The 14,332-nt window shown below is 34.9% G+C and overlaps 1 protein-coding gene across 6 annotated transcripts in view; it reads left to right on the plus strand.

Moving 5' to 3' along the window:
• Nucleotides 1-14,332, plus strand: part of DGKB (diacylglycerol kinase beta) — a gene marked incomplete at its 3' end in the record, with an annotated part of 654,267 nt that overhangs the window by 239,154 nt on the left and 400,781 nt on the right. For all 6 annotated transcript variants that reach the window (XM_080942285.1, XM_080942284.1, XM_080942287.1 and 3 more), the window contains one exon: nt 1,816-1,976. In XM_080942285.1, the coding sequence (XP_080798411.1) occupies nt 1,816-1,976 (161 nt within the window). The remainder of the gene's footprint in view (nt 1-1,815; nt 1,977-14,332) is intronic.

Here is a 14,332-nt window from a genome sequence, read left to right on the forward strand (position 1 = left end):
TATGCAACTTGACCATTTTTTTTTTTTTTTTACTGCTTTTAATAATCATTCTTTGATTTGTGTATTTGGTGTTTTAACTATTATGTGTCAGGAGAAATTTCTTTTCTGGTTCAATCTGTTTAGAGTTGAATAAGTTTTTGTCTATGTTTTTGGGCTTTATGTTTTATATGTTTCTTTAGGTTAGGAAAGTTTTCTTCTGTGAATTTATTAAAGATATTTACTGGTCCTTTAAGTTGGGAATCTGCTTTTTCTATACCCATTATCCTTGGGTTTGATCTTCTCATTTTGTCCTGGATTTTCTGGATGTTTTGAGTGAGGAATTTTTTGCATTTTGCATTTTTTTGACTGTTATGTTACTGTTTTCTATGGTATCCTCTGCCCTGAGATACTGTCTCCTTTTTTTGTATTTTGTTTGTGATGGTTGAATCTATGACTCCTGATCTCTCTCCTAGGTTTTCTATCTCCAGGGATGTCTTTGTGTTTTTTTTTTAATTGATTTTTATTTCCATGTCTAGATTCTGGGTGATTTTACTCAATTCCTACACTTGTTTGGTTGTGTTTTCCAATAATTCTCTATGGGATTTTTGGTTTTGTGTGTCTGTGTGTGTTTCCTCTTTAATGGCTACTACCTGTTTACCTGTGTTGTCCTGTATTTCTTTAAGGGGGTTATTTATGTCCTTCTTAAAATCCTCAAACATTATCTTGAGTTGTGATTTTAAATCAGATTCTAGTTTTTCAAGTGTTTTAGGGTATCCAGGTCTTGCTGTGGTGTATAAGCTGTGTTCTGATGATGCTGAGTGGCCATGGTTTCTATTGCTTAGGCTCTTGGACTTGCTTTTTTTCATCTCCTCATCTCTGGTGTTAGCTAGTCTTACTGATTCTGACAGTGGTTTTACCCTTTTTTAAACCTGTGTCTCAGCACTACTAGGGGACCAGCTTTCTCCCAGTAGGGTCTGGATACAGAGAGCACTGGCACAGAGTCAGCACAAGGTGCCAACAGAAACTGGAAAGATCATGTCCCAAACTACTTCTTGATTCCTGTTTCTTGAAGGGTCCAATGTCAAAGCAGCATTGGTTGTCTTATCTATGCTCTCAGGTGTGTCAGCACTTCTTGGAGACCATTTATTTCCCAACATGGTGTGAGTACAGAGAACTCTGGCACAGGGTCAGCTCCAGGCTCATATGTGCACCGGATCAGCTTATTTTCTTATTGTTTCTTGTTGTTATTAGAAAGCATGAAGAAATAGCACATATGGAACTTCTTAAATGGCAGACAACTCAGTTTGGGACATCAACAATAAATTGGAATATGGCATTCTTTTATTAAAGAATGCTTTGAAAATATAGAGTTTCAAATTAAAATTAATCACATTTTAATATATTGATTGATACAATAGTGTGGAAAGATATGTAATAGAAATGGTTTTGACAGTTTGGTAAAATGAGAATTTATGCCACAAAAAAAGAGAAAAATATTTTCTGCAAATAAAAAGGCACTGCAGTGGGAGAGGGTGGTTGGGAGAGGGAGCACCTTTACTGAGGTAATAAAAGGGGGAGACAAGATGGGATTGGGGAAAAGAAGATAACATCTGAAATGTAAATACAGAGAATATCTAATTTTTAAAAATGAGTCTAAAAAAAGGAAACTTAGCACAACAGCTTGGCACATTTTGTTGATTTTTAACATACACTGAACTTAGCATTAAAATAAAATAGTTGGCTTTAGACTAATTCATATAGAAAAGCGAACACATGTAATTGTAACTCCCTTTAACTGGGCTATATGCTTCTTTTTCTGTAACATTTCTTCATTAGGTTATGAAGGTGAAAATCTTATGAAGATCTTAAGAGACATTGAAAGCAGCACAGAAATCATGCTGGACAGGTGGAAATTTGAAGTCACACCCAACGACAAAGATGAGAAAGGAGACCCCGTGCCTTACAGCATCATCAATAACTACTTTTCTATTGGCGTGGTAAGATTTGCCACTAAATCTTATTTTTTGCCTGTCTTAGATATTCAATTAAAAATCTTAATCTATGAAATGTTATTGCTTATGAACAATTTATGTTAACATTTTGTTAGCAGATACCCTTTTCAATATTTACTTACTTATATTTATGTTCAAGTGTGTTCTTCCTGCCTCAGTATCTGTGTACCACTTGTATGCCTGATACCCATGGGGGGTAGATTAAAATAATACATTCTGGGGTAAACTTCATTTACAGATATTTGGGAGCCATAATGAGGTGCTACACATTAAACTTGGCTCTTCTAGAAAAGCATCCAGTGCTCTTAAATGTTAACCCATTTCTCTAACCCAAAAATGCCTTTTCTGATGCGTAATATGCTTTAAAAATTCATTTAAAAGGAAACTATGAGTAACTGATAAATTTCATGATTTCTACCAAAAAATTCATCACTCTGACTGTTTCTGTTACTAAATGAAAATTAAAATGCTTAATAGCATATCTATACATTGCCAAGTATAAGAAGAATTCATGAAAATATATGAAATATAATTCTTAAAGTTTTCAGATTGTATATATCTATAGCCAATAATTACAAAGATTAAAATAAGTTACGCATAGCATTATACTTCATTTATTTAATTTCAATCTATTTAAATAGTTTTATGGTATATGCAGTAGTGCTTTATAAATAGCATTGGTTATATTAATAGTCAAACTGCTATGAAATGTAACTTGATTAAATTTATCATCAGTATTAATGTACCCTTACACTGATGTTACTATTACACATACAGTATATATGTATACTATATATATAGTTAAAATATAACAGTTGTGATATTGACATTAATAAATGCCAAAATTTAAATGATAGCAACACTATACTCATTATTGTAGGCTAGAAAAAGGTAGCATGTTTGATCCCATTTTAAAATCTTACTATGTATATTCAGGTAAGAAATGCAAAGTTGGCAACTTTTGGTGTTAATTATTCATATAGCATTAACTCAATTCTTTGATGAACATTAAATTACTTAATAATTTAAAAATATTTTCCCTGAGTCTATAATATTTTATATACTACTTAAGAACTCTGGTACACAGCTATGGACTCCTTTCCAAGCATAAAGCTATACCAGATCCTCTCCTGCCCCTAGTATTTATGTTCCATCAACATTTCAAAGAAAAGACATCGTGAGTTACATCATCTTCCACATGGAAAGTTATTGCTTAGCCTGATTTTGAAGCTAAATACAACTAGCTTAAGTTTTTCTTTCTTTCTATTCACTTTTCCTTTCTATTGCTAGGTAGTTTATTATAAGCACATATAGAATATTACTGGTCCCTCAAATCAATTAGTGTACATTTTGAATGCATCTAGTCTTAAGATTATGAATAATGGCAGTTGTTAGATATGTATATAACCTGAAAACCTTTGTCATATATTATTGTATACAGTGTAATGTTGTGTTTTATGAAGATAATTACACTATTATAGTATTACTTTGACCACACACCCCAAACCCTGCTTTCCTTTCCTTTGAATCTTCTTCCTTCCCACAGATATTGTCACTTCTGTGTCATTTACATGTGGAATTTTATATAACTTTGAAAATTATAGGAATCACACTTTACACACCTGAAGGAAGGTGGGCAGTACTTGTCTTCTAGAGTCTGAGCAATTCACTCAATTTGATGATATCCAGTTGTTTCTATGTTCCTGGCAAAATTATGATTTCATATTCTTTTTTTTAAAGATTTATTTACTTATGTATATGAGTATGCTATTGCTCTCTTAAGTCATATTAGAAGAGGGCATCAGATTCCATTACAGAAGTTTGTGAGTCATCATGTGGGTACTGGGAATAGAACTCAGGACCTCTAGAAGAACAGCCAGTGCTCTTAACCGCTGAACCAACTCTCCAATCCTATGATTTCATATTATTTACAGCAAACTAAAGCATCCTTTTCTATACACACCATATTCCCTTTATCCATCAATCAGCTGATGGACTCCCAAGCTTATATATGAGGGATACTGTGAAGAGTATGACAATTTCTTCAACAAAAACTGTCTAAAGATAAGCCACTTAAGGGAGAAGGTTTTTTGTTTTTGTTTTTGTTTTTTTGTTTGTTTGTTTGTTTGTTTGTTTTTGCATTGACCTGACAATACAATATAACAAATCACTGCAGCAGAAATTCAAATATGTCATATTCCAACCACAGTTTAGAAACAGAAAGTCATGAGTTCTTGTGTTCTGATTGATTTTGCCTTTCTGGTCAGAGACCTCAGCACATGAAATAATGATGCACATATCATGAACATCTCTCATCATTTCAATTAATCTAGTCTTTAAACACCTTTACAAGAATTGCCAGAGAAAAACCTAATAAATAAAATCCCACACATGCATGTCAGAAGAATCTTCCCACAAAAGATTTTAGATTCCATCAAGTTTATGACAAAAATCTTTCTCCTTTGTCATCTCAACCTGTGAAGTTACCTCTTTGAATGATACACTTCCCCCATCCTTGCCTCTGCAGGTTCTCCATTATCTCCTAATATGGAATGCATGAATACCAACCTCAAGTCAACTTACTCTTTAGCAGTTCCAAAAATGTTTAATGTCCTTTTCTGAAACTCAGTGCAATTCATTAATTGCAATATCCTAGATCTAAAAATAATTACATAATTCACATAAACAATGGTACAGGATACATGTTCCCATTAGAAAAAGATCAGATCAGAGTAAGAATGGTACTCAGTGTCTGGTATCTAACTCATGATATCATCATATGTGCTCCAAACTGCAAGGTAGTCCAGCCACTCCTGCTCTGTTTCCTGATCATCTCTCCTCAGCTGTCCCCTTCCCATAATTGCAGCTTTTCTTAGTACAACTACCATAATCCTGGTTTCTCTAATATTTTAATGTCTCTAGTAAACTTAAGTTTAATCTTCAGAGCTTCAGAAGGTAGCCCCTTCTGGCCCCCTCCCAAGGAGCCCAATCACTCCTGGAATTACCATCTCTTTGAAACAGTGAAATAAGACTGCCATACCTTAAATCTTGTATCATTCATGCATGAAGTCCTAACTCTATATGCACATGGTTGTCAAGTTCTGCTGACAGGTTGAATGCAGCCTAGCATAATCCTGTTCTTAGAGCTGTAGGATTTTGTGTGCCCCAGTGGTTCTGGCTGAAAATATCATTTCCTAGATATTCATTTGTTATCAGGGAGCTTCTGTGTGATGTTTTCAATTCAAGATATCTGCTATCACATAAATTTGAATTTTCACAGATTGAAACTTTAATGGGTAGGCTTTCCTTTCTGGTACCTTTCCTGTTGGCCCAATGTAAGGAATGAGGTTGGTCTTGTATTATTTTAGATGCTTTGTTTTCTGTACAATTCTTTGCTATGATAAAGTTTTTCACAAAATTTTCGTCAAGAAATCTCACACTTTCCTAAGCTTCTTGCTGTTTCTCCTGCTGTTTCCCTTGTCTATTATAGATTTGAATAAGATGCCAGAGTAACAGTCATGCCATAGCCTGGTCTTAATGCTAATAGATATTTCTTCCACTAAAGAAGTAGATCTGAATAAGAAGCTGCCTCACCCAGGTATCCATCACATATGCAGTCACCAAATACAAGCACTGTGACTAATCCCTAAAAGTACTTACTGGCAGGAACCAGACAGAGATGCCTCCTCAGGGACTATGCTAGAGTCATATAGATACAGCTGAGCATGCTTGCAGCTAACCATTGGTCTGAACTCGGGGACCCCAATGAGGTTGCTAAAGAAAGGGCCTAAGGAGCTGAAAGGGGTTACAACCTCATGGGAAGATAACATTATCAACCACCAAACCCTCCAAAGCTCCCATAGAGTAAAACACTAGCCTTTTTGCACACACTGAGAGATCTATTGATCCAGTTGCATATCTACCTGAAGAAAGCAGTGTCTGGCATCAATGTGAGAAGAGGCTTTTTTTTTTTTTCAGAGAGGGCAAGTTTTCCCAATGTAGGGGAATGACAAGACAATGGGGTGGAGAGGGGGATCAGAAGGGAGTGCACTTTTGTAAAGGCAACTGTAGAGAAAGGTGGATGGGAATGGGACAGGGTAAACGGATGTCATCTCAAGTGTAAATACAGAGTATCTAATAAAAAGAAGAGGGAAAAATAAGAAGTAGATCTGCTAATTCTGTATTTATTCTGCTCCATTTCTCAGGACATTGGTCAAATGAAGCCAGATTCTTAATCAAAGTAAAATATGAATGGCCCCAAGGTCATTTTTTTTTATATAGTATTCACTCTTAAACCACTTAAGCAATGCTTTCACTATGTGTTTTTGCCAGCACTTTCATATTACACGTTTCTGGCCATATGGTCCATTGATTTCTGGTTGCAGCAGTTTAGGGCTTTTGTAACAAACAGCTGAAATGTTTCACATTCCTCCCACAAACCAGTTCCACAGGCCTAAGAATTCCACGGTCACATTTATCACAACAGTAACTTTGGTACCAGTTCTCTGTATAATTAGTAGTTTTCTTGCGACAATATATGGCAGAAAGTCCAACTCTAGAAAAGGTTTATCTTGACTCTCAGTTTGAAGGCATAGACTCTTATGGTAGAAAAGCCCTGAAGGAAAGAGTAAATGAATAAGAAGATTTCCAGTTTAGCACACACTGCTGATACTGTGTCCATAGGCAGGGAGCAAGGATGTATAAATAGTTGTCTAAGCTCACATTAGGCATTTTACTCAGTATGGTTCTCAGCACATGATGTGACATGTGCCCAGTGGTCAGACAGTTCCACCTATGCATCTTATAAGATGACTTGTATATTTACTTCTGTGTCTATGTTTTTCTCCATAAATGCATAACACAGTTTCTTATTCTCTCTATATTTTCTCAAACTCTAAAATTCCTGTATACCATAACTTAATAATTCTGTATTGTCTTTCTTCAATATGAACAAAGTTTTTATGTCTCTTTGTTGGTTTGTTCAGTGGCTTACTTTTGAATATTTCCTCCCTTGTACTATGGAGGTTTCTTTTACATTTTTTTGTAGATAGCCTGTGCCTACATCGTTGAGAAGAGATTATACTTAGATCTTTATTCTTCTCTTTGTCTTTGTTATTAAATGAGTCCATATGCGTGCATACATGGGTGTATAAAATTAAACGTTAGACAATTATATCAGCTTTGGATTTATATTCTGAATTTTTGACTGCTCTGTTCATATACAAATTCAAATTTAAATAATGATTAAAAATAGCTAGGGACCTTATCGATATCTAAGTGGCCCATAGGTCAAGTAGAGCCCTCAGACAGCTAGGGATATGTGATAGTTTGCCATATTCCAATGTATGTGTCTCATTTCTAAGGTTACCTGTTGAATTTCTAGCTAGATTTCTGGTTTATTGTGTGCCCTTCATTAGCTTCTTAAAATGAGGTTATCTGCAGTACTCACATTTCCTGTTCCTTTGTCTTACAAATCAATGCCCCTTCATATAAATCTTAAGATACAGATCTTTCTGATTTTCATTTACTTCATATGAAAAATTTTCTCTTAACATGGACAGATCACTTTGTAGCTTGCTACACATTAGTGATAGTACAGCAGCCATGACACTGAGTGTATGGAGACTGATCCAGTCCTACTGTTCTTAACTGTCATGCAGGTGTTCCTGAATAAGCAAGTTGTCACTATTTGTTATAGGACTTTCCAATGAATTTACAGTCTTTCATTGCAGTAACATTTCTTCATCTTCTGGAGACATGCAAGACTGTAATGAGTGAGAGACACAGTGAGGGGCTGCTCTGCAGGTCAGGGAGTCTCTCAACTCTATATTTAAAACAAATAGTTTAAAGCTAAAAATATTTGTATTATTGAGCTTCAAAAACTCTGACATCACCAAATGAACATTTTAACAAAACGTTTAATGTATGTTTAGGTAGAAAATATTTTTATTAAAGGGAAATATTTTAAAGTGGATTTACAAAAATTTTCTTGCCAAAAGAAAATCATCCGAACCCATCTAAATGTACAACTTAAATAAAGTAAAATATAGAATGAGAAAAAATATTATCCAAATAAAAATGTGTCTTTGAAACAATTATTTAGATACATTATGAAACTAATTTCCTCAGATATTATAAGAGGATTACAAGTGAACAATTTAGAGTGAGAAAGAACTAAAAATTAATAACAATTCTAAAACATGACCTAGTCCTTCTGACTTGAAGTCTTTAGATGCAGCCTCACATGGGTGCAGTGTGATAAAAAACTCTTTCTGTGAGATTTACATCTCCACAGCAGTACAGTACCAGTTACACACTACCAGTGTGTAGTCAGAATGACAATCTTGACGGGAAATTTATACTTCTAGTGTTTATCACAAGGTACCTCCCAGGCAGCAAACAGCTTGGATTTCATTTTTTCCTGTCAGTATAACTGTGGAATTACAAAACAAAACAGTCTCAAGCTATTCTTGATTATAAAAGTTATCAGGTTGGACTTGGTTGCTCTTCAGTGGTACAGAACTTGCTAAGTAAGATTGTTTGCTCATGGGCCGTTGGGTTATATATACTTAGCAAGGAAAATAGAGGGGGGGTTCAGGGAGGAATAGGGAGAAGGGGGAGAAAGAGATGGAAGAGGGGGGAGAGGGGGAGAAAGAGCAGAGAGGGGGAGAGGGAGATGCGGAAGAAGGAGATGGGGGAGGGGGAAAAAGAGGAGGGGGAGAGAGGAGGAGGAGAAAAGGCAGGAGAAGAGAGAGGAGAAGGGGAAGGATGGGGGAGAGGGGGAGGGAGAGGAAAAGTAGTAAAATTAAAGCATAAGAAGAATGTCTCAAATTGTCAGCACAGATTCTAGAATGTGAAATGTTGGCGTGTGTGCAGGTGTGTGGAATAAACTCATGTAAATATGGTGGAAACCCACAGCTTTATTGAATTAGTACTATTACATTTTGGTTGTTCAAATATTACCTTGTCATATTGACATCAAGTACTCTACTACCTCTAAAGAATCTTTTCTCATCTTAAAAGAAAATCTGAGAAGTACACAATAACCCTCACATTCATTATGATTATAATCTATACATTTTATAAGAAGAATATAGTGTTATGATCCTAAAAAGTCAGTGGTATGGCAGTAAGTAAAAATCAAATTTTCGTATGAGCTTTGTTAAAACACTGATCTTTGGGTGTAAGAAAGTAAGAATGCTCTGTCTTGTCAATCAGTTACCTATGTTCCTCCTATATTGTAACCCACCTTCCTCTAGATCACAGGTTCTAAACATGTGGGTGCCAACCACTTGTGCGTCTTCAAATGACTCTTTCATAGGGCTCATATCTGTAGTATTTGCAATGCAGTAGATATTTGGGGTAAAAAAAAATGAATACCACATTTCTATTGTCTAGGGTTGCAGGATGGTAGCCCAAGAAGGCAATGCTAAAAGATGATTAACAGTTCCCCATGAGAAGCCTGGGGTTAGAAAGATTAAGGAACTAAACTATTATCTACTAGTCATTATGTGGGTTTTCCATTTTTCTAATCATATATAACATTGTTTTGCCGAAAGAAATTTTCTAGAAATCCTCGCACCAAGGGGTTCATATATGCCATTAATCATATAATGTCCATTTGCTTAACAAACAAAATTTATTTAATAAATTAAAATAAACAAATTGTCTATTAATCTTTCTAATAAGCAAGGTCACAAATTTCTAAATAAAACTTAGAAATTCAACTATAGAGCATATCCAAAAAGTTACCCATCATGAACATGTCTGCTCTACCATAGTGGTACAGGAATGGTTCAAAATATAAAAATCATTAAACATAATCCAGATCATAAGTAGATTAAAAGTGATAAAAAGCAAAAAAAAAAAAAAAAATGAAAACCAACCAAACACATAAACTGCTGAACCAATTTCCTGTTGTTTGTATGTATATACTTTCAGTGCTAAAGTAAAAGCATGTAGGATAATACATCAGATACCATATATACTATACATACATATATATGTACATTATAAGGTCCTTCTCTAGTGAATACTGATTCTGGGTCAAAAACCTTAGCTCTTCATCTAGGAGTAGGTCTTGCAAGAGTTTACCCATCTGCATTGGCTTTTCAACTGATGTTGTCATTTTCAGGTTTATATTAGGCACTGATATTTTGAGACCTCAATGATGTAACTTCACTGTCATGTCTAGAAGACAGAATCTGAGCCAACTTCCTGATCAGTTGACTCTTACAATCTCTCAAACCCCTTATTGATATATTCTTTGAGACTTAAGTATTGTGTAGTTGTGTATGTGTAAAAGTGTGCAAGTGAATAAAATACTAAAACAAGAATTTAATTGTGAAGAGTTTCAAAACATACAAGAAAGTTAAGGTATATTGAATAGTGAAAGAACTTAAAATGTAAAATGCTAATTCATATAAAACCACTTTTATTTTCTCCTAATAAATAGAATATGCAAACAACTGGCATAGATATTTATTTCATAGAGGAGAGGGAGCAAGGAAGCATAATAAATATAAAAATGCTATAGAAACTATTTAATGATCTTAAAAATGTAATTCTGAGAAATAGAACATTTTTCAGGGATCTGAAAATTCTGAAACTTTATGTGGAGGAAGAGAAGTCTTCCTTTGCTTATCTTCAAGGTGGAGGCAGATTAGTAAGATTTGTTCAAAGTCTTAGGTACTATTTACAGTTCTCACGGATCTTCTCACAATGAGTACCAGGTGACCCCCAACACTGCCCAGGCCTAAGATATCCTTGGTTGATCCCAATATCTGCTCATCTGCTATTGTAATTTTCAGAATCATTGATTTCAACATCAGCCTCCCTTTTCTCTCTGTGCTCAATCTGAAACATCCAGGATTACCTAGAACCTACTCAGAGTTCAAAGTTGCAACTTCTCATTATATTACACACACATGCACGCGCACAGACACAAACACACACACACACACACACACACACACACACACACACACACACATACACACTCACACAAATCCAACAACAAATAAAACAAAAAAAAATCTCACCACCAGTGAACCACTGATCTTTTTTTTAACGACTTTATTTTACAAAACAAAGATAAATGTACAGATTTTAAACATTTTTTGCTTAAAATTATACATTTTTGTCAGTACTGTTTTTTCAGATTTTAACATAATTTTTACATAAAACCATGTGAATATATTTTTTTTAGTCAGTACTTGATTTTTTTCAAGGGCTTGACAGTATGCATTGAAAACCTAATAGTTACAATAAGCGTAAAGTACATGCAAAACAAAACACAACATGGAAATAGTCAAAGTGTTCTTGTTTTGTAAATATATGTATATTTTTTTGTTTTCTTTATTTCTTGGACTTCATACAGTCTGTGAGTTGTTTCTGGGGGAGTGCAAGCCTCTGGGGTTAGCATCCCACTATCAGTGACTGCATATTATGTCTGTTCTTTTGTGACTGGGTTATCTCACTCAGGATGATATTATCTAGATGCAGCCCTTTTCTTAAGAATTTGGTTAAGTCATTGTTTCTGGTGGCTGAGTAGTATTTCATTGTGTATATGTACCACAATTTTTGTATCCATTCATCTTCTGAAGGACATCTGGGTTCCTTCCAGCTTCTGGCTATTATAAATAGAGCCGCTATGAACATTGTGGTGCATATATCTTTGTTGTGTATTAAAGTGTCTCTGGGGTATATGCCCAGAAGTGGACTAGCTGGGTCTTCAGGTAGTACTATATCCAATTTTCTGAGGTATCGCCAGACAGATTTCCAGAGTGGTGAACCACTGATCTTAGTATATAGCTGAAGTAAGTGTTGTTAACTTTTATTAGTAAAAATTATTGGTGGTGCCGGAAAGATGGCCCAGCAATTAAGTGCACTAACTTCATTTTTAAAGATCCTGAGTTCAATTCCTAGCAACCACATGGAGGCTCACAACTGTCTGTATCAAAATTCAATGCCCTTTTCTGATATGTCTGAAATAGAGAGTGTAATCATGTAAATAAAATAATTTAATTAACATTTAAAATCAATATTGGCCTAAATGCATGTGACACATATTACATTGTCTATACATTTATTGTTAGCACTGTTATCCGTAGAGGATTATAGCAGCATTACAAATATATGGGTGAATGAGAAAAAATAGGGTAAAGTCATAAAATAAGATAATAATAATAATAATAATAATAATAATAATAATAATAATAATGATATATGTTATCTCATGAAAATATTTAATTTTATTACAAGATTCAGTGTTACAGCAAAATTAATTTTCATATATAGATCACTAGTACTGAGAATTATAATATTAGTGGTCCTTTTAATTAACTGTAGTTTATAATTGGATGAATGCCATAATTATCTATAACCGTGAACCTACAATAGCCAAAGTCCTTCTCAAATGCTAAATACTGCTAAGTAACTGTAGATCTTATACTGTGGTAGACATGGGTAAGAGAACTGAATAAGAAATGAAAATAAGTAAGGAAGCTACCAAATGCAGATATAATATGATATTTAACACATAATAAAATTAACAATAGCTAGATGAGATTGAATGAAACAGTAACTGCTGTGACAAAACTACTTATTCATTTAAATCAAAACAATTTTGTATTTCATCATTCTGCTCATTGTGATATACATTATGTATGTAGCTGTCATTTATGGAGGAGAAATTTGTCTGAGGCAAGGAGAAAGTCTCACATATTTAAAGATGAAATAATGTATGTTTTTCATGATTTTCCTCATCTAAAATTAATAAAAAGGAATAATAAGTAAAGGCAACCAAATATTTCTAGGCATTAGGAAACTAGAACTCACCGGTTTATATTATAAAAATATGAAACATGGCTGAGGGTACATTTGCTATTACAGGGGACTCAGGTTCAGTTCCAAGCACCTATATGGTCTCCCATACCATCTTTAACTGGAGTCACAAGGTATTTATCACTCTCCTCTGTCAGAGACCTGCTCAAGCAGGATCTGGAACCTGAAGAGAGATATGTGGTGTTGTCAGCAAAAGTGAAGACAGTGGTCTCCTATTGATAGTCAAGCCAGTGGCCCAGAATATCTCCATCTGTCTTTATTCGTACACCACCCTGCTCACCTGAGCAGTGACACCATTTGGTTATTTTATTAAAATAAATCATAAAATCAGCATTATAAAATTTCTACCACTACAAAAAGGACCAGTAGTTTTCCTTCCTCCTTCCCGTCCCTTCCTCTGTGGTCAATCACCCTCTATCCTTATTTTGTATTACAAAGCACAATTTTAGCAAGGTAAATATATATAAATGTTTAGCCTGGCAAATTCTGTTAATGTGAACACACACACAACTGGTAGCAATGCGGTTACTTTTGTAGATATAAGTTCATTCATCAAATACTACCCTCTGTTATAATACTTCTTTAATTGTAGGTAGAGACAGGCCATTGTACCATGCCACCCTTACTAATATACACCTATCAATTTCTGAAACCTTTTTTTCATGAACCATTTTAAGTCTATATTGATCGGACATGTCTTTGCTTCTTTCTAAGTCTCTGTTGATCAGACCTATCTTCAGAACAGTTATGTAAGAAGGGCCCACCGTCGTCCATATCACCATAGGTTTACTCAGTGTGACCGCAGCTCATTCTCTAAGGACATGATTATATGTCCAAAATACACAGGATAAATGGTCACCTTTAGCGGATAGATACAGGCAGAGAGAACAGAAGAGGGTGTTTAACCCCTGGAAATAGTATTGAAAGAAATGTAGAATCATTCTCTAGGCTTGTGTGATTCCAGCCTTGCTCACTACCCATGAAGTGAAATTAAATCTTGCTATGAGTATAACCAGCATAGCAAAAACAAGGAGAATTTGTAGAAAGGGTAGAAAGGATCTAGTTAATAAGTATAGGGCACAGCATTCATCACAGGTTCTTGACAAGTGGGGATGGGATTCTGTAAGTGGACCCCGAGGGCCTCTGCATGGCTCTGGGCACTATAGAGTCTCAGCAGTGAAGCACTATATATTATTCCCTGCAGATGATGCAGGGCCACAGCAACTCTTCTAACCTCTTTGCATGTGCATGATACACATGCATACATGCAGTCAGGAGACTCATACACAGTGTCAACTTGAATAAATAAATCTTTTAAAAGTAATCTCCTGAGTGAGAATCGAAATAGCTGATGTTTTGACATGCACATGTAGTCCCAGTACTCAGGGAAATGATCTGAAATAAAAGTTTTTGGCCAGGCTGCATAACAGATTCATGTACCGACTGAAAATATAAGAGCAACATGGCAGCCAAGTAAAGGATCCAGTTCTTGATCT

The sequence above is a fragment of the Micromys minutus genome, assembly GCF_963924665.1.
Source record: "Micromys minutus genome assembly, chromosome: 1".
Taxonomy (NCBI): Eukaryota; Metazoa; Chordata; class Mammalia; order Rodentia; family Muridae; genus Micromys; species Micromys minutus.